The 21,398-nt window shown below is 43.7% G+C and overlaps 2 protein-coding genes across 8 annotated transcripts in view; both read right to left on the bottom strand.

The window, feature by feature from the left end:
* Window positions 1–8,162: 8,162 nt before the first annotated feature.
* On the bottom strand, window positions 8,163–16,863 carry use1 (unconventional SNARE in the ER 1 homolog (S. cerevisiae)). Its single transcript, XM_063467321.1, has 8 exons — window positions 16,739–16,863; window positions 12,803–12,852; window positions 12,500–12,578; window positions 12,243–12,395; window positions 12,079–12,094; window positions 11,926–11,947; window positions 11,687–11,849; window positions 8,163–9,602 (listed from the first exon to the last, which is right to left on the bottom strand). Exons 1-8 carry the CDS (start codon window positions 16,835–16,837, stop codon window positions 9,420–9,422), a joined length of 765 nt encoding a protein of 254 aa, XP_063323391.1. The 5' UTR covers window positions 16,838–16,863; the 3' UTR covers window positions 8,163–9,419.
* Window positions 16,864–18,740: 1,877 nt separating this feature from the next.
* si:zfos-588f8.1 overlaps window positions 18,741–21,398 on the bottom strand; it is a 53,661-nt gene continuing 51,003 nt past the window's right edge. For 3 of the 7 annotated variants that reach the window (XM_063465714.1, XM_063465713.1, XM_063465715.1), the window contains one exon: window positions 18,742–21,223. In XM_063465714.1, coding sequence (XP_063321784.1) covers window positions 20,667–21,223 — 557 coding nt within the window. In that variant the 3' untranslated portion in view covers window positions 18,742–20,666. Of the gene's footprint in view, window positions 21,224–21,398 lie in introns of all 7 variants that reach the window. The other 4 variants (XM_063465711.1, XM_063465712.1, XM_063465716.1 and 1 more) reach the window with 3 other exon arrangements.

Genomic DNA, 21,398 nt, shown 5'->3' with positions numbered 1-21,398 from the left:
ACCTCCCTGCAACGCTCCCAACGCATATGACACACAAGTCCAGATTCTAAGGTTACATTTTAGCCAGAGTGCTATCAAATAACACCCAAAAATGGCTTTTGCAGTGGCAAAAATAGAGTCACCGTCACAAAAACATTGACTACTGCCCATAGACTGTATAGAAAAGATGGATGTAGCCACCACGACTTCACCTGTTGGTTTGTGAAGCCTGAATATCCTGAATATTAACATTTTGGCTTTTTGGAGCCCAAACTGACAGCAAGGCTATGTTAACCAGTAATTCTACCAAACTCGGTCAGAAAGGTGCTTTCTTCAGGTTTAAGAGTCCAGTGCACGGACACTTATCAGCACGAAGTTGGACATAGCTACCACCCACAGGTTTGGGACTCGTTTTTGGAACTTGGTGTTTGGAAACTGGGCGTGGCAACGAGGCGTGGATCATTTCCTGGATAATCCTCCTTTCGGACACTTGCAATTTCCAAAATTTACAAAATGGACTTTTTTGCAGTATGACCCAATCGAGTGAGACGATAAACTCAGCAAGAACATGTTTATGGAGATAAACGTCTGATCTCAGCTGCATGTGTATTTGCTCCTCAGTGCCATGTAAAAAATAAAGCTATTAGACACCTCACCAAAGCTGAAGTACAAGCCAGCTGAATCGTCTGTATCAAACACTAAGCCATGATATTAGTCAGAACATTTATAAAAAATACTCCAAAGGGTCTGATAGCACACACAGGAGAGAGTAAAGAGATGTTACACAGGCAGAAACTTTCTGTGGAGGTGAAAACTGTATGTTGTTTGCTTTTTAACACTTTACAGATATTTTAACAGGCGAGTCCGTGGAGCCAGCGTCAGGAGGAAGTTGTTGTTACTTCCACGTTGCATTTACAGCTCCTGAGGCTTCTCTTTGGAACAAACTCACCTGTGTTTCCATTTGAGGAACATTCTTACACACTTCCTTTCCTGCTGACTGCAGATTTGTCAGTGGGAAAATAAACATTTCAACTTTGTTTATATTGTTCTTGTTGGAAATGGGAGAAAATATCAAGTGTCTGACGAATACTGGACACGCAGTAAAACCTCCTTCATCTCAATATTCCACTGCAAGGTAATGTTTGATGGCATATTTGAGCCGTGAGCTATGACCACCTGCCTGTTTCAGTTGCTCTGAATATTTGATATCGTGGCAGGAGTGCAGTTAGTCTTTATGTGCTCAGCTATCAGCCCTGGTAAGGATTTAACCTGAAGATCTCTCAGTCTCTACATTTAAAAAACACTCCACTCTGTTTGGCTTCTTCCAACCTCCTCACTCATCCTTTGAAGTTTTATTTAGCTTTAACATTTCCCTTCTTGCTGTGTGGCGATGTGAGATAGATGAAGACAGAAATGGTGTAGAGAGTAAAAGTACGCAGGGAGATGTGAGCATGGCATAGGCGGAGGAGACGCAGGTGGAGAGATGAGAGAGAATGAAATGGTCGAGGTCAGCATGACATTTACTGAGAAGTGCAATTTCTCACCAGGCTGTGCAGGAAAGCCCCCAAAAAGACACTTAACCCTAGAACACTATCGCTGGGTGATTTTCACCCGAGCAAATACATTTACATGATTTCTCTCTCCTGCAGCTGTTAGTGTGTCGAGGAGATTGTGCATTCACCAGGGAAGTCTCAAATGTCCCAGGAATGGGTGTATCAAAGACCAGCTTTCCAGTGTCATTTTTTTTTTTTTTTTTAGGAATTTTTTGTTCTTGAATTCCAGATTTTTCTGTAATTTTGGAGCATTATTTTAGCATCCCCCATGACACTTTTTTTCATTTTGTTAGACATGGCACAGTTGAAAGTAAAAGCTGATTTGTCATGTGTTTGATATATTTTGATGACAAGTACTTTTAGTTGGTCATATTATATCGGGTAAAAGTCACCCAGCGTTAGTGTTTGTGTTACTATTTATAGCGATAGTGTTCTAGGGTTAATAAAGTCTGTGGTGAAAGAGCTTAAAAATACTCCAACTTCGACATCAAAATACTCCAAACAGAAATTTGTATTTAAAGTATTTGCTGTGCGAGTGCTTTACATGCATTTACATTTTCAGCAGAGGTGTTTTTGACACAAGCTGTTCTGTCGCTGAAGATGTCGTTATTGCCTCCAGGAAAGCCTTCGGCCAAACTAACACCTCAGCGGGATTTTTGGGTAACTTTCCCATTCACCCGACTCCCACACCCACTCTTTGGGAATGAGGAAGAGATGAGCACCTCTTCCCTCACTCCCAAATCACTTTGTGAGTTCCCTGACAGACTGTCATGTTTTCTTTGCTGTTATTGTCGCTCTTATCCTCTAATTTGGGTTTTCAGTCCTGTTGCCTGGTACTAACCTGGTAAGGCCCAGATGATTTTTTATTGTCTTCGCTAAACACAAAAGCTTAGGGCATACTTTCTCTTTCACATGACTGCACCTGTGACATTTGCTTCTGATACATCCAGTCATTTAATAATATTTAGAGAGAAGAATAAAAACCAGACTACAAGAGCTGGTTTTTGTCTAACGTTTGAACAAGTCACCTCAGTTTTGTTCTGGGTCGACTGGGACTGGATAGCCCGAAGAACACTGTGCTGTCCACTCCACTCACTGGGGTACGAACGGATAGAAAAGCTGAGAATATGACCAAATACAACATTTGAGTTTTGTGAAATAGAACTGTTGAGTTTGAAATGACATTCATGATTCGATCTGTGCTTTCTCGAAGGCTTCACATGAGAAAGAGACAAGTTGTTGAAAACCTTGGAGAAGAATTTTGTGAAAATGTAGCATGTTTGTATTTAATCGTGGATCGTTTGGCCGGCCTCGACATACCACGTCTGATGAATGACGCTCACGCTAACCTTGAAAGAAACCTTGGCTTGAAAACATCCTCACAAATAACAGCACAGCCAAGGATTCGGTCTTGTATCAACAAAGTGTTTTGCATCCATGCAAAGACGTCAGTTTTAGTGTTTCTATGTCAAACATTTGTTTCCAAACAAATTTGGTCTTTTTCTGCTGGGAACCTGGAGAAAACCTGACAGATGAAAACAAAAACAGAAAGCTGCCTAATCTGCTACCCTGAGCAGCCTCCCTTATGTCAGGAGGAGCACCTACTGTGGTAGACTGGGACACCTGGGGTTTCGGAAAAGGGGGCCCAGCGCAGGTGTGTCTGGATCAAATGCTTTTATTAAAAAGACATTATTGCTGGGGTGCACACAGCCCAGTCTGGCTTAGGCCTCAGCGTCACCCCACAGCATAAACAGCCGTCTCCTGCTACCCCACCTCGTCCCATCTGTAGCACATATGATAGTTTTTATCTTCAAGGTCGTCTCCCTGTCTGAGCACAGATCCCCAGTCCGAGGCCCAGTGTACCCAGAAACAAATGAGAGTGGCATCTGAGCCAACTGCAACTTCCTGTTGCATTTACTTCTAGATTTGAAGGAAAAAAATCACCAGTTTGTAAAACAGCGTCTTTTCCCTACGAGAGTTACAGAGGAAGGCTAACGTTTTCGTTTTGTGTAAACTTGGTACCATCGAATGTTGGAAACAAAAAACAAAACTTGTTTTCACTTGTTTTTGTTATTTTACACTTTATGCTACTTTCCAAGGCTGATTCCCCCCCCCGAAATATGACTGACCCCTCACCAATTCTGTCGGACTGTAGTACAGCTAAGCTAGCATTGCCCAACACCACCGGACTGGATGAGAGCATGGATAGGACCAGGAATACTTTATAGAGTAATATTTTACTTTCTACTTCTACTCCACCATATTTATTATTTATTACTGTAAAGCTTTAGTTACTCATTATTTTTCAGACACAGTATATTGTTAGATCCTTTTACCCTTACATAGCAATACGTAAACAGTTCATGCGAATCATAAGTCAAAATTTCGAGCCTTTGTTATTTATGTGTGGGTTTCTGTTTTTTAACATGTGTCTGTGTTGATATTGTGTCTAAATTGTGTACATTTGGTATGTTTAGCTTCATTTTTCTGGCCTGGAGGTTGACGTTTTGGTCCACCGGTTGACTTGTCAGCTTACTTTAGCTTACAGACTGGACAAAGTGGGAAACGGCTAGCTTAAAGAAGCTTGAAGATAACAAACCTGTTGCGTTTACACTTTTGTTCAAAAATGAATGAATAAATGAGAGACGTGTTAATAAATAAGCTTTAGAGATGCAGATAAGAGTTAAGCTAGCAGTTTCCCTTTGTGATTTGGGTTTTTTGCTAGGCTAATCTAAAGTAGTCCCCTATTAAAGTGTATTAGTTCATCTCTTTGTTTTGGCAAGTTGATAATAATCTCTCTCCCTGGATAGTTAACAATGAAATCTGCTGTTTTGTGGCCAACAAGCTTGTCTTGCCTGCTTCAAGCCTCAAAGCCACCAGTAATACCAGCAGCCGCACTCCCACTGGGAGATCCCGAATCACTAAAAGGTGAAGGAGCAAAGAAACAAGAAATTAAGCCTCCCAGCAGCAGCACTACCTGAGCTCCTTACATCAAAGGCTGAGCAGAAACCAGCGGGGAGGTTTTTCCTTCCACTGGGGAAAAACCTCCCTGCACAGCGCTGCCAGGTTCAGCGCTTTAACCCACATGTTGACGCTGGGAGCAGAGAGAGACGGAGGGCGATAGGTGGCTGCAGGGAAGGACGTGTGGCTGCAATTCATATGTGCATGCACGGAAACAGACCAAAACCAAAAAGGTTATGTCTGTCTCGGGTGATCTTGTGGAACTCTTAGACACTGTAGGTGAAAGTGTCCTTCTAGATGTTTTATTTTCTTTACTAAACCCACAACACAGCTGTGTGTGTGTGTGTGTGTGTGTGTGTGTGTGCGCGCGCGCGCGCGGAGAGGAACCCTCATTAGGCTGTTAAGACTGAGGAAGAGCCACAGACACAACACAACCACACAGTCAGACGGGTGCTGCCGAGGGAAACAGTAACGGCAAAATGAAAGCACACAAACTTCCACGACACCTGTGCAGACGAGAGATTATGAGATTGTAATCAGCGCGCCTCACATCAGAAGACACAGTGTGGAAAAGTTGTTCTACAAAAATGCATGTTTACCAAATTCAGGCTTTTTGACAGATTTGTTTCGTGCAACTTGTTTTTCTGACACAGAACGATGAAAACTACTGTCATCGTTTTAACACCAGCCTTTATCAACACTCACACAGGCTTTCCATGTCTGATCTAAGAAATACATAAAAATAAATTAAAGCTAATAGCTGGGAAATTAAACCATAAAAACAAACAATCACTAAAAAACACATTGAAGGGGTTTATTGACTGGTGGAGATTCCGCTATAAAATGTATAAATTCTGCAGCTCCTTGGCCTGGAGCTGGAGTGTGTGTGTTCAAGACAGTGAGTCAGTTTATAAGCTTAATAAGTGCAGCTTTCTGCGCTCCCATTAGCTCATTAACGTTACAGCACATTCAAAGCATTGGCAGAAAGGAGAAGAAGGAGGGTGGTGGTGCTGGTGGGGGGGGGGGGAGAAAAATCCCTCTTAACCTCTTTTGCTCCCTCAAAGGAAGTGCATGGAAAAAAGAAAAGAGAGAATGAAATAAAAAGCTCCTTCATCTCTGTAGGCAACCCAAATCCTCGCCGAGGCCGCGGCCAAAAGCCAAATTAAAAAGACCGGAGTGTTGGGATGTTTAACAGGCGCAGCCCTGAGCCGAGCGGCCGGAGGTTCTCCCGCTATTTGTCCCCGTGCTCTCTGGCTTTTAGGGGCTTCACACCAATTAAAAGAAAAACGAGCGCACACATGTTTTTCGTGTCTCCGTGAGGACTTTCGCTGACGCAGTCCCAGCTAATTCCAACCTTAACCTAGAACCGAGTCACAGATATCAATCAACCCTTTGAAGGGTGTGAAGCTTTTGTTTGAGCTCAAGCAGCTTTCGTTTTCATTTCGGCGGCTCAGAAGTTATTGTTGGCGTCAAGGTTTATAAAGCGCTTGTAAAATATGTAGTCGCCAAAATGAAAGCCACAATTCATCGGCCGTGCAACACTACAACCATACTGAAATACAAAGTGAACCTCAGATACAGATTTTGATAAGAAAACACATATTATCATATAGACCCACCAGCAGAGTCCAAAATCAACTGGACAGTAACACCGTCGCTGCCAGAGCGCAGTGTGATTTATGAATTACCCTGGAAGAAATAAACAGTGAGCAGCAGTTCTCTGGGTGAGAATCCACACATTACAACCAGGCTGTGCAGAAGAGCATCTCTGAATGCACATGCAAACCTTGAAGCAGATGTGCTACAGCAGCAGAAGACCGCACTGGGTGTCAGTCCTGTCAGCTAGGAACAGGAATCTGAGCTACAGATCAGAAAAACGTTTCCTGATCTGATGAGTCATGGTTTCCGTAGCAACATTTGGATGGTGGGGTCAGAATCTGATTAGAAAGATTGGATCCATCCTGCCTTGTTTTATTGGTTCATGTTGCTGGTGATGATGTAATAATTGGGGGGGGGGGGGGGGTTGTTAAGCATCATTTACACGCACAGCATACCTTACTACTGTTGCTAACCGTGTCTGTCCCTTTATGAATACACTCACCGGATGTCATTCCAATAGATTAGTAGAGAACAGGAGATTTGCATCTGTGTGATGCTGTTGAGTCAAATGGTCCAAAATCTCTGAGAAATGTTTCCAGCACCTTGTTGAATCTTTGATTTAAAGCATTTCCAGGGGCACAAAGGGTCCAACACTACCAGCAACTAACAAAATAAAATAACGAGTAATTAAATGACTGGTGAGTTTATATCAGAAAGTAACTGCAGGGTTAGGAGCTGTGTTCACACTGTCGTTTGCTTTTCTCATTCTGCTGGAAGCTGGAATTTTACAAAGCTGACTGGAAACAGTAATTTGAAATGAAGTCTGAAACTGCGTGACCCATTAACACCCATGAAGAAAGTAGCTTTTGCTGGTAGCGCGTGGCCATTAAATCACTCAGTGCTTCTGTAGCCGTCGATGCTTATCTGCACTTGTAAATGAACTTTGTAGAGTTTGAAAGGGAAGTATATAAATTAGCGTGAAAAGTGAAGCAGTTGTGTTTTGTAGCTTTTTTAAAGGATTGCTGGTTAAGCCCCTGTAATGAGCACCCTATTAGGAAATGGCACTGAATTAAGCTAAATTTACTAAACATGTCTGAGTGCAGGCAGTCCAACACTATTTTCAGCTCATCCCTGTGGGAAAAGGCTCCAGGAAGGAACCCATTCAGGTTTCCTGGGTCAGAGGTTAAAAGCGCACTCATCGGGCGTCACAGGAGATATATTTTCTGACTCTAGGAACTTCACACGTCTCAGTCCCTGCTGAACTTTGGTTTTCTACGTAGCCTCCGGTCTCGTTCAGCCGTTGGGGTAAAACCATAATGAACATGGGAAACCGCACCGGGGATGAAGTCATGCGCTGCCGTTTCGCTTCAAAAGCAGCACCGTACGCTCGCAGGGCAGATCACACGGCCAAGAGCATTAGCGAAGGCCTGAGAATGGAGGCGCAAACAGCTGTGATTAAACTGAGGGATGACGATCCTCTGCTGAGACACGGCCTCATTTGGTCTCCCGGTGGCCTGCATACCTTGGCTTCCAGCAGGCGAAATGCCCCCCAGGGATCCTAAAATACACAGCAGGCCAGGTCTCGGCAGCAGTCTGGGAGAGGGGAAGAGAAGAAGGGCTAGGGGCAGAGCTGCAAGCCTGGACAAGCTACTCAGCCTTACAGACCTCAAACAAGAGTCAGGCTGACAAGAGCAACTTTAACCTGTGAGAAACGTTCAGACTTGAAGCTGCTGTCAGGCTAAATTAAGGAGGAACAAAAGCTGACAATGCACAGATGCACACACGATCGCTGTGTGCTTTCCCCTCTGCAGCCAGCGGCTTTTATTTAGCTTTACTTCATCCTTGGAACACTCCTAAATGAGTAGCGGGTTTAATTTGGGAATCACCGCTCGCTCGGGCCACCGGGGTCACAGAGGTCATTGCGTGTGTTGATACTCAAAGCTCATGACTGACGCACACTGGCCGTATGATGCTGCTGCATTAGTTAGTTCCACACTGACAAGGGGACGTCTTCAGGCATCTATCAGAAAAACACAAACACACTCTGGACTCACAATGACAACAACAGAGGGAAATTAAATTATTTTATTTCTCTCAGATGACATTTTAATGATACTACGCACAACACGCGAGTCCTCAAACAGGACGTGAACAAACAGGATCACCTGACGCAGGAAACCGACTAAAACAGGGCTGACGACGCTGGCTCTGAACCTTAACGACGTTTAAACATTTAAATGATAAACACCAGTGCGAGTTTACCGAGCTGCTTTCAGTGAACAGCTGGTAATGCTTTACTTTAAAGAACATCACCCAGTGGTTTGTGATTTTGGTCATCGCTACGTTGTTGTGTTTTTTGGACTGGAAGCCACCACATGTGAGAGCAAACTTCACTGGAGGTGAATCACAGACACAACAGCCTGCAGCTGCCTGTCTCACATCCACCTCCTGCCACTCAAAGTGGGCTCGGCCGACTTTAAGCCTCAGGAACGTTTAAAGAAGTGAGGTATGAAAGAAAAAAACAGTAAAGTCGTCAAAAAGGTCAAAATGAAACTGTTTCTAGTAGCAGGCTGTTAATGTGCTTATTTCTACTGTAACGCTGCATTTTAACATGCGAGTCTGTGGGTAAACGACTCAATCTGGGAGTGGGCCTCAAGTGGCCACTGGTGGAACTGCAGTTTTTGACTCTTCTTCATTTTTCAGCCCCACAGGTCGGAACTGGATGTGTAGAAACGTGACCTAGCATAAAAATGTACAGCATGTTTATATCTGCTTACAGCCACATTACAGCGTGTTATATGATGTTTATCAAATCAAATATACTAAACTGGGGATTTAAGGTAAAGCAAACGATGGCACATTTGTAACAAACTGAATTACAGCTGACGGCGGACGGTTCATGAACGCCTTTCAGTGTGCACGAGTACTAAACAGATGCTCCACCAAAGACGACTGTGTGTTTGTAGTTTCACTTGGTGACAAAGTGCATACATGTGTTGATTGGCTCGCAGCCGTCCTGATGAGGGTTAAAATAGTTAAGGCTCAGGTCCCGCCCTCCGTGCATTAAGACTTTGCTGCTGCTCCCAGCAGATTCTGCTGTGTCAAAAAAAGAGAATTCTGGCGCTTCGAGCCGTGATTTAAACTTTAATGTAGAGGAGAAAGATTTCAGTTTCAAAAGTGTAAAGTGACAGTCCGTGAAACTGATTTGTTTTGGTACTGACAGCTACTGATCTGTATCGCTGTAGCTCTACGGAGGCCTATGAAGACTCTGCTCTTGTAAACACGGGAGCATGTCGGGACTAAGAGTTCAGAGGATGATCACAGTCATCATCTGAGTCTGGGGAAGATTCTGATGAAGAGGATCATGCTGATAAAGGTGAAGGAGACTAGGATGAGCATCAGCCACAGCAGCCAGTTCACAGACTTCTTAGTGTGCTGCTCCAACCGCTCGGACTCCGTCTTCAGCTTCTCGAAGTTCATGTCCGCCTGACGCATGGACTGGCTCAGAGTCTGGAGGCAGAGGGAGACGTCGCCGATATAAATATCAAAACCACAGACAAACAAGCCCGCTGACGGGAACACTCACAGAGTCTGCTGCGTTTATGCACAGTGTGGCTCCAGAGGCCGGTTAGCTGGCTTATACTGCCACCTTGTGGCCAGAATCAGTTAAACTCCTCCAAGTTTCTCAAATGGAGGTAGAAATCCCTCTAGAGGTTGCACAACTTTTTTTCTTTCTAACAAATAAATAAATCTTAAAATGAATGATTTCAAAGATTTAATAAATGTAAATACTGCCAGCACGAGAGGAGGAAAAAAAGGATCTTCAATAAAAATATCACAATTAGCACTTTGTCACGTTTTTATGATGCCCTGAATTCTTTAAGTGTGGGCTTCACTCATGGAAAACTATTTTTTATTTAAGCTGGTTCGAGTTTTCCTGACGAGCAGTTAAAACAAGTTTTGTTATGGACCAAGTTTTTCCAAGTTTCCATCAAAAGATTTCAGTCGGACTCAGATTTGGAGCGGTTGGCGGCAGCACAAATCTTCTTATTAACGTAACTAAAAGTTTGGAAAGGGCAGCTTTTAGCTTTGATCCCCAGCTGCTGAGAGCCTCTGCAGGAGGACCTGGGAGCAGCTGGAAGCCCACCTCTTTCTTCTTCAGGCTCTGGGCGTGCTCACATGAAACATCATGTGACTCCTCTGCACAAAACGATCCCTACGAGTGTTCCCTACTCCAATCAGGGAAGCTAACAGATAATTATGATAAAAATCTATGTCAAACATTTAAAAAAAAGCCCAAAAGCTGTTCTTCGAGTTAATATATTTATTCTGAGTGCGCTTTTAGTGCTGCTGCTTATTTGTAACATTACAGCTTAAACGTTACTCCTGTCCTGCAGCCTGATGCAGCAGCTGCAATTCCAGCAGCGTAAAAGAGATTCGGCAGCAGATTAGAGCCAGTTTTTGGCTTAACAGCCTACCTACATAAAATGTATATGGGTACAGCAGAGGGTCTATACTGCACTAAATGGCTGTTGTAAATAATAAGTCAGTGGAAATCTGGCCCTTCCAGCATCCTCTGCTCCCACAGATATTTTCATCACAAGTGATCTCTGTGATTTAGTAAAAAGAAAGGCCCTTCTGTGACACTGAAACCTCTGATTTTAAGGATGATGTGGCTCTCCAAACCATTAACCTTCCCTCTGCTTGGGCTTTGTATACTCTGACTTCACTTTATTTGTATTTAATTTCTTACTTTTAGCTTGTATTTATATTGGGCAGGATGCATTATCACCCTGAAACAACTTGAGGAAAGTGCCCAGACTTCAGCTAATCATTCCCATATCTTTTACCGACCCAACCATCATAAAAGTTTGTTCCCAGAGTCAGAGGTGAATCAGGAAGAAAGGCTTTGAATGTGTCGCCCCCGTGTCCTAAAGAAATCTACAGAAGCAGCTGAAAGTGTCAGAACTGGTCATGATCGGCGAGTTTAATATTTAAATGAGAACTGTGCTCGTTGTGCTTCATCTCGACACAGCTAAAGTTCCAGAATCATCTCCGTGGCCACTCCACGTTCAGGACGCTTCTCTTTAGCCCACTGTGTGTTTTCTGCTGTTAAGTGTGGGAGCTGACTTCCTGTTTAGCTTCAGCGCCACACTGACTCACTGTTCTGACTACCATATGTTCCCACAGTCTTCGCATTTTGCTCCTGAGTTTAGACACAGCTGATTGGGAGCAAACAACATTTCCCCACACTCTGTGTTGCATTTCCTTCTTGGAGGACTCCCACTGTTTCAGCTGAAAGCGCTGCTGCTTGGGGGCGTGCTTTGGCTCAATTAGCCAGGTGCAAGAGCTTGTTGTGGTCTGAAAACCGTCTGTTTGAACTGCTAACTATTTTGTACGTTTAGATTTGTGCATGCATTTGGTTTAGAGATGCAAATTGAAAGGTGAATTTTTTCCCTCAACTTCTTCATCTGGAAACAAATCTGCCATTAAACTTTTTTTTTTTTTCACAAACCCAGACTGTTCAGCTACGAATCAAAAACAGCTTTGCATCAAATCTGTGATTTATTTATTCCATATATCCGTCCGCTTACCTGGTTGTCTTGTTTGATGATGTTCTGCGCAGCCAAAGTGTTGTTCTTCAGATTTCTGGCCAGGTTCAGCATGTCTTCAGCCAGCTTCTCCTGCAGGTTGTGGTGATGCTGCAGGACGGCGTCCAGCTCTGCGGCAGACTGACGCTCGTCCAGAGGAAAACATCTGCGCAGAGGTGACACAGGTTGAAGCTTTTACACCCAAAAATAAGTCCAACACATGAGATCAAGCTCGACTTTACCTTCGATTCCTCAAGTCTCCGTCTAACGTGAGGAGAGGAAAGAAAAATAAAATCACCTTTTCTTAAAAACAAACAAATACAGTCCTATCGAAATATAATTCGTCATATTTCCATCTGAATAATATTAAATCCAAGAGGCCGAGTATTTCGTACCTTTTCCCGACGACCCCTGCGGTGACAGAAAAAACATTTATGAGTTTAAGACAAAATGCGGGAAACGTTTTGTTTAAACTTTTCTACCACACTGTTGTAGTTTAGGAGGCGCACTGCAGTTCATACAAAGAGGTCACGTCTGCAGTACTGTCAGAGCGTCCTACCGTGCCGAGCAGCTCGTCCCTCATCTCTCCCGTGCACCGCGCCTTCGTCTGCGTGTGGACTTTTTTAGTGACAGACATCCTCTCGTTGGCCATGGTGGCCGTCCGACCGGGGGCGAGGAACTGATTAGCTAAAGCTTTTTCTGTTGGTGAAGACTGAAGCAGAGTGGGAGGGACAGGAAGTCAGAAAACTCAAAGACAAAGCTTCACGTCAAAATAAAGAAAACAGGTGTGTCGTGTTAAAAACAGGAAAAACTGACCAGCTTCTCTGCTTCTAGAGTTCCTTTCAGAAAATTGACTTTTCTCGTGTATTCAGCCAGGACCTCTGGTGTTGGTTTGCTGGAAGAACACACAACCGCTTACTGACAAAACTTTGTGTTATTAATCTGAAACGAGCAGATCAAACGTCTGTGCTCATAACACGGAAGCCTGATGTGACCTGTTAAAAGCTATACTCTTTTCCCTAAACACCAAACATATTTAAAATAGGTTCTTAATAATATATGCACCTTTTCAGGCAAAAAAAGAAAACATTGAGACATAAAAGTGGAGGCTGGTGTTACCTCGGGCTTTTCCTCAGAGCCACCAGCATCTCTTCCAGGGCGCCCACATACTGGAGGAGTCAAACAGAAACAGTGATGCTGCTCACATGCTCTCATTTATCTCATCAATCACATCTTTATTTCAAAGTAACAAATGTTCAATAAATATCCGTATATCATAGACTACACTGGGCCAAATAACAGAGTTTAACTGACGAGGTTCTTGTAAAAGTAGGCTGAGTTTCTTACAGAGGGTGGGTCACAAACCCACACAGAAGCCACTGAGACCAGCTTAGGATGACTGTGGGTGATGACAGCACACACTCACTGCTGCAGGTGAACACTAGTGTAGTCTTCATCGACACACACACACACAGATAATGCGGAAAAACAGCTGTGACCCTGCAGAGACGGTTCCTGAGAAAAGCAAATGACTCTGTGCCAGTAAACAGCATCAAGTGGAGGATCCTTAAATATATCTTTAATAGTTCCTGTTTGTAGCAAAGCATCTTTGAGGTTACACTAACACCAGGCTGGAACACATCTTCAGTTTGCAGCTGTTAGAAAATAAGTCACGGCAAGCACTAAACATGTAAATGCACCGTATTTCAAACTCCAACCAACGCCCAGTGGCTGCTGATCTCCACCAACCAGTCAAGCTGCAGTTTATAGCCATGCTGGCACGGATGAGTCAAATTGTTGATTTGGTGATATAAAACAGTTTACTTAACTTCACAGCACGTCTGCTGCAACAGCGAGTCGGTTCACTGAGAGAAACACAACAGACCTCTCACCACATCAGACCAAGTGTAAATGTGGTCTAATGACAAATGTAATAAGGAGAAAGCAGTGCAAGATGAAAGTGTTTGACAGCTGTCAGAGTCGCACTGACTGTTGTTACTTTAGTTACTCTAACCTTTCATTTACTCTAAAAGTAAAAATCAAGCAGCTGATTGGTTTATCCTGCTGGTTCAGGTTAAAGGGTCTTCACTGCTCAGCTGTAGGGAGCCACTCGGTACACCGTGACACGAGGTCACTGAGAAGAGGCGTCTTGATTTATTCAGTCCCAAGTGGCCTGGCAACGCCTGTTGTTACTCGTTTGCGTTAAAGCTACAGGTCACACATTTAACTCAGCTACTGTTCCTTTAAAGCTGCTTATTGTTCATTCTTGGGTGTAAAAAATATTTAAACCTCATAAACTAAATTAAAGCTTTCAGTGGAATTTAAACAGGCAAATGCTCTGAATTTAACCAAACACGTGTGTGCTGTGTCAAAGATAAAAGCTGCACTTTGTTGTAAGACCACTTTGCACCACAAGAGGGTGCAGTGTGTCACCGTAACCTTTATTTAAAAACAGGCACGTGTGTATTTTAAATCAGCGGTCCCCAACCCCCGGGCCACGGACCGGAGTCGTTTGGTACCGGGCCGCGAGAGTTGAGGCTCGGGTGTGAAATGTATGGTTTTCAGGGTTTTTATCGGTTTTTATCGTTATTTTGTTATCGTTTTTATCGTTAACTCGGTTTTCCTGGGTCTTTTCACGTGTGTTATGAATAAATCTTCTTTTTTTCGGTACCGGTACAAGTTTTATTTTGTTGTATTTATCCGCGACACCTTAAAGGCCGGTCCGTGAAAATATTGTCGGGCATAAACCGGTCCGTGGCACAAAAAAGGTTGGGGACCGCTGCTTTAAATGACAGCCTGGCAAAAGACGAGATCTCATGAGGCTCTTTACTAAAAAGAAACCTGTTAGCAGTGCTGCCCCCTGGTGGTCAAAGTTTTAGTAACAAAAGTTAGCAGTAATTTCCCATCACCGAACAACCACAATCGTCCATGAAAACGGCGGTACAAATCTCTACGTTATAGAAGTGTCATATCACGACATCAATCATATAGCAACTCTATGCATTTATGTTTCCTAGCACACAAGCCGCACAGAGAGCCGCGTAATTAATTGAAAATAAATCAAAACTGATGTTCTGAACTCTCAACAGATGTGATCTGGTCCATGTCATTTTTTGTTTTAAATTTAAATTCTGTTAACATTTCACCCAAAGACAGTTCACACAGTAACGTGCCTCCATGACATGAAGCATGAATCTGTTTCAACAGCTGGAGCACAATCGCAATATCGCAGCTTTACAGCCGAGCGCATTTACAGCCGAGCGCATTTACAGGTCAAACCCTGTCAGCAAACTATCGGGGCAAGAACAAGTACACAAAGGAAACGCCTTCGTTAATGTTAATCGAGGTAAAATGTTCAATTACTTGTTTTGATTTGAGGCCCCACCCAAGCATATCTGAGTACGAGAGCAGTGTGAGGACTTAATAAGGGAGCAACTCAACAACCTCACTGCTCTGCAAAATATGAAAGAGAGCTGTTCCTGATGAAAATGGCAACAACAAACATGTTTCACCACTAGAGGCACAAATACTCCGAAGGAGGAGACGCTAGGAGCTGGTGTCTTGGGTTCGAATCCAGTGTGGGGCCTTTCTGTGTGGAGTTTACACAGCACAAAGACATGCATCTGTGGTTAACTGGTGATTCTAAATCGGGCCAGTCCCCTCACCCATTGGCTCTAAGATCTCCACTGCCTACTGGTTAAGACTCAGAGATCAGATTAGTTAGACAGGGAGTCGATTGACTTCCTGTACTGGGGGTGCTGGTTCCACAGATCAACAGTGTGGGTTTGAGTGGTTATCTGTCTCTCCATGTAAGCCCTGTGACACACCTCACCTGGCCAGGATGTACTCTCCCCCTCATCCTTTGACAGTTAAGGTTAGCCCCCCCCCAGAGGAATTTTGATGGATTGTGCAGATACTTAAGAATTACAAGTTTAAGTTACTTTAGTTTAACAAAAACTAAAACTACATTTCCAGAGAAAACTCGACCCAGAGTATCTCACTGCAACTCTGCGGCTTTCAAAGGCGTGAGGAGTCAAGGAGGCCATTTATGTGAAAAGGGAAAGACCATCTCTGAACCGAGGAGGGGGCCTAAGAGTACGTCTTTCACTTTCTTACAATGCTGTGATTGCAGCCATTCCCCTGTGACCTGTGAATGGTTCTCATGCCCACCATCAATGATTATGACAATAGTATATTAAAGATCATGAAACTTGGCTGGTGCTAGTTTTGGCTGATATGCAAATGTTTAAAAGGCTGGGGAAAACTGCAGTGAGCTGAGAATGAGGAAGTCACAGGTGAGTGATGAAATGTTTCTCCCACTGAAAACAAAACGCCCAGATGAACAGAAACAACTTTCTGGGACTACCTAGAGTACTTGTGTGCTTACATTTGACTTTTGCTGTGTCACTGCTGCTGCTGCTTAATAAGAGTCACACTTTAAGGTCACCAGCTCACTGGAAAAGAAGAAAGGATGGGTGGATGGATGTCCTTCACCCAACATGATGCGCACTATTTTTCCATAGCATAATAAATATTGTCGCAAATATTTCTCTGAAATATCGCGATGTAATTTAGAGGCTGCATCACACCCCGCTGGTGCGCATGACCTGACTCTGCAGCTCCTGACTAGGTTAACTTTCTATGAGGCAGCAGGGGCTGGACGGCTGGAGGAAAACTCGGGTTGTAGCTGATTCTCCGATCAGCCGATCGTTTTTATTAAAAAAAATGCTATAAATAAATACAGTTACTGTTAAAGATATGAACATATGGAGGATCTTCTGTGAGGAACATAGGTGAAAGGAAAGCTTCAGAAACGAGATTAAACACTAAAATACAGCAAATTTGGTGCAGCAGACTCGCCGTGTGTCGCTACAGTGACATCTCGGCTATGACTGAACCTGTGCGCGAGGGGTGAACAGCTTAAATGTGCCTCCCGACACCAAACAGAAAGAGGTTTGCGTGACGACGTGGCTAACAGCGGCTCACAACAACAACAGTCAGGCTAACGTCATCACGACATGGTCGTTACAGCCGCTCCGAGCCGTGCCGGGTTACCTTTTCAAGCCTCCACTCCGTCTCTCCCCGTTTCTCCGACGCCAAAGACTCACAGCGAGACAATAACCTGATGAAATTGATTTCTAGTCTGGAAGCCATGTTTGGTTTGAAGCCGACACAGCGGCGCAGCAGTTTGACGTCAAGCAGAGCGGCGCAGACGTTATGGGCGGAGCGTCGCCCGCCTCTTTTTTTTTTACGATGTCATTGAAAATTTCAATTTAAAAAGCTAGACTCATTATTATTATTATTATTATTATTAATAATAATAAGATCTCGTTAGACCCCAAAGTTTTATCTTAATCTATTTCTCTCTATTCGAGAGAAATAAAATAATAAAATAAATATAAAACACATCATTCTGCCACGAAAACCACAACATGTCTGTATGTAGTACTTTTTTATTTATATATGTTTTGTATGTGTTTATATACAATTCTTAAAAAAATTACTGCCATAAAAACACTAAAAGATAACCATTTTAGGTATTTGGGTAAAACTAAAAGTTTTTAAATTTTATTTATTGGGCAAATAAAACACTAACTTCACTTTTTTATACCCCAATTTGAGGCGCCATACTGGACTTCTGAGAGTCAAGCACAACGACTTTTTCTTTTACGCAATGCCAGTAAATAATAATAATAATAATAATAATAATAATAATAATAATAATAATATGCTTTGATATTTTTTCAGCTTTTTTGTAAAAGATTACATTAATAAAATTGAAAATATGATTTTTGATTGACAAGCTTGGACAAACTGGCGGCTCAGCCGTTACAGAAACATAGAAAATGAGTTTGATATTTTCAGTACTGTTAATTTAGGGTAATTGTGGCATAAACATTACTCTGGGTGGTGGCCTGATAATTTATCAAGTATCCATGTATGCCTATATTGACTGTATTGATTATGTTTTGTTTTATGACACATGGGTTATTTTGCTGTACGGTATCTATGACACTCAAACTGCCTTACATGTAAACAGACGGAATGAAAGATTAGCACTGGATATAAAGTCATGTTGTACTTATCACTATACTACAGGGCGTAAAGTACAATAGCCCATTTAGTACACCGTCTGCATCACTTTATTTAGCGGCGCAGCAAAGATGAGTCAGGGCACTCAGTGTTTAGACCTTTTCTTATGGCCTACATCATCTACAGCTTCTAGAATCATAACTATTTTTGCAACGTGGAGCACCGATTGGAGACAGTTGACTGAATCTTCTCACCAAGGTTTTAATCTGTAGCTCGGACACTTCTGCACCACCAATGGGCTGAAGTTGGAGCTGCTAAAGGCGTTTTCCAGATACGAGGCATCTGTGGATTCCTGTGGATCAAGTCCAAGAAGGAGGTCTGTCTGCAGTCCGGCAGGTCACATGACACAGCCTGTTCAAATCTTCAGAGCAACAGTTTTAGTCTTCATGTCAAAAAATAGTCCCAGTCTGTTCAGGTCTTGAACGCTTCAGGACTTTGTTTGCACCTGTTAGGTGGGATAAACACTTTTTAATTATTTGTTAACCTAGTTCAAAGACCCCACATACCCATCACTGCAGCGCCCTTCAACCTGAGCATGCCCAGCTGTGTGGGTGGTGCAGAGAGGAAAACAATCATCTATCAATACAGACTCACGTATACCAACCCGCATGGAGGTGAGTGAAACTACACAAACTTTAATTTGCTTAACAGTGGATGGTGTGCGAGGCTGGTAAATCACCCACGACCAGGAAGGAAAATGCTGACCGCAGTTCAGGGCGTAAAAATAAATGTAACCACTTGAAGGGGCGCTTGCGTGACACTGTTAAAACTCATGTTGGTGTAATTTCCTGTGTGCGGCTCTGGTGCAGCTTTATGAAGTCTGAAGAAATGACTCGTATGACATCACTTGAAAAACAGATCTTGCATTGTGGCAGCTGATCCTGGACTGCGGAGCCTTTGTGTGCTAAAGGTGCATTAATTCCACTCCACACAAAACGCCCACAAATTCAAAAACAATGAGGTCTGTGCAGGCGGCTGCAGTTTACTGTGACAAAGAAGCGGCTCATTTAAGAAGACCTGACCCGAGTTTTAATGACTGTTTAATGCAGGAATGGCTCCGCGAGACTGTGTGTAAAATTATACCCACCTCTGGGAGTTTTAGCCATCTTAAAGCAAAATGTTAAACATACACACACTGCCAATTTATTAGGTACATCTTTTCACCTTATGCAAATATCAAATCAGCCAAGTCAGTGCATTTAAACACGCAGATATAATCAATACGACCCGCTGAAGTTCAAAATGAGCAAGAAAGGGGATTTAAGTGATACTGAACAGGGCTGGTTGTTGGTGTGAGGATTTCAAAGACTGCTGATCTGCTGGGGTTGTCCCACACAACCATCTCTGGGGATTACAGATAAAAGATCCAAATAAGAGCAAATACCCAGCGCGCGGCAGTTTGATGCTAAAGGTCAGAGGCTGGCCTGATGGCTTGGAGCTTATAGGAGTGCAGAAGATCATCTCTGAACATGTTAAACCCTGAAGCAGATGAGCTACACCAGCAGGAGACCACACCAGGTGGTCTGTACCCAGTACTAGCAACATGTACCTAATGTAATGCAATGAAGGGAGTCTATGGTGAATGAATTTTGAATTTATGTGCAGTATTTCTAGTTTCATGTTACTACATATTGTCTGTGCTGAAGGTCCAAGTCAACCTATGAACCTAATTTGGAGCAGACTAACTCCTGGAGAGTTTATAAACGTCCTACAGTTTTATTTTAATAACTCTTGTTTATCACCATCTTCTGTTTCCAGCGTAAAAGAAAATCGTTCTAATTGTGCGTGATGGAAACACAGCAGCGGACGTTACAAGCATCATGTACTGTATTTTCATGTTAATACTAATAAACATTACAGCTCATTCAGTCAAAGTCACCATGCACTCTGTTACACATCAGAACATCTTCCTCATAATCCAGACGAACTAACATCATCATACATCATCATCATCATCATCATCAGCAGTCAGAGGAACATTAGTATTACATTTCATACAAAGCTGGCCGGAGCTGTGCTTCAGCAGACTTTTCTAATAATGGGACTGAGTGATTTTAGAGGAGGGGAAGTTCAAGGACACGCCGTGGCACCGCTCTTGGATCACGGCTGGGTTTCTGTGGGTTTTTTGTTGTTTCCGTGGAGAAAGTGGCGTGTGCTGCTCCCGTTCCCTTTGCTGCGTGAATGCAATGACTTCCTATCTGGTGTGTGTTGTGCGGCGGGTAAAACATGAAGGCGAACAGAGAATGCTGTTTGTGTGTGTGCGACAGTCACAATGTGCAGGTTTAGGTCCTTGTTTTCCACAGCAAACACATCCCTCCCTCTACGAGCACCGTTCCATCATCGTGACATGAGAATGAGCTTCTTTATCAAGTCAATGTACAACATCAAGGCACTAGCTAATGTTTCAGCGAGCGAGTTTCACTCACTGAGAGAACTAAGAAATGAAAAGTGCGACTGAAACCTGCAATATTTTCTTGAATTAGCACAAATTTAAAAAAAAATCATTATGAGGCTGCGGGAGGAAACTGCCTCTGGTCCAACTGAAGTAATCAACAGTGAGGACAATATATTAAAAAGATTGAAAAGGTGCTTGGCAACATGTGGTCCCGTCCTTTTTACTAACGACACGTTTGCATTGGCTGATCGAGTTCCCTCAGACAGCAGCAGCTGCAGTTTGTGTGAGCTGGGTTCATGCATGTGGAGCCGCAGCAGCTGCGCGTGTCGTCGCGTCTCTCCTTTCCTTTCATACACACATCAAGTTCCAGCCTCTCCGAGCGCTCTGCTGCGCCTGCGTCGAATCTGAGAGCGTTTGAATTCGTTTCGTTTGTCTGCTTGCGGGTCGCCGTCCTTAATCCTCTTCACCGTTCCAGTCGTTTGTGCTCCTCCCCGCTCAGACTTCATCATCCATGTACGGGATGTCTGGGTCAGAAAACCGTCTGTGGACATTTGAGACTTTCGTGTCGCTGTGCTGGAGCTGAGGAGTGGGCGCAGCCGTGGGGATGGAAGAAGAGGAAGAGGCGGCTGAAGGAGGACAGGAAGAAAAACGCAGCACCAAGTCGCACTCTGAGCCGTCGAGGTAAAGGGACTGGGTGCTGTCTTTACGGCGGCCGGGCTGCTCTCGTCTCTTGAACGAGAAGGCGGGCGCTCGACTTCCAGGAGGGGCGTGAGACTGAGGCGGACTCGAGGTTGCCGCCTGGGAGCGGACTCCCTGCGGGAGTTTGACTGTGTTTGGGATGATGGGGTTGCGACGCTGAAGCGGATGCCTGAAGGAGGCGTTGGAGGATTCAGAAGTTGAAGAAGTGCAGCTGGCCAAAGAAGAGGTGGAGCTAGCAGGGGTGACGGTCGACACAGAGATGCGTCCACCGGGGACTTTAGGCCTCTGGGTCAGATCTGAAGGTTTGGGAAGACAAAGCGGTTTGGATCTCCTCAGCTGATGAGCACCTCGTCCTGGAAGAGAAGAGGATAGAGGAAGAATGAGGAATATTTAACCAAGAGGCTCACAGCAATGTGAAAGGGGAAAAGGCAAATGGAAGATCATGCAACCATGTTATGCAAGAAAAAATCAAAAAATACACCCAGTGAGTTACAATTACAAGCATCTGATCTGATGTGGACGCCAAAT

This window comes from Pelmatolapia mariae, linkage group LG23 (genome assembly GCF_036321145.2).
Source record: "Pelmatolapia mariae isolate MD_Pm_ZW linkage group LG23, Pm_UMD_F_2, whole genome shotgun sequence".
In the NCBI taxonomy this organism is placed as follows: Eukaryota; Metazoa; Chordata; class Actinopteri; order Cichliformes; family Cichlidae; genus Pelmatolapia; species Pelmatolapia mariae.
Note: the sequence above shows the minus strand (reverse complement) of the source record. Positions and strands in the feature narration are given on the sequence as shown.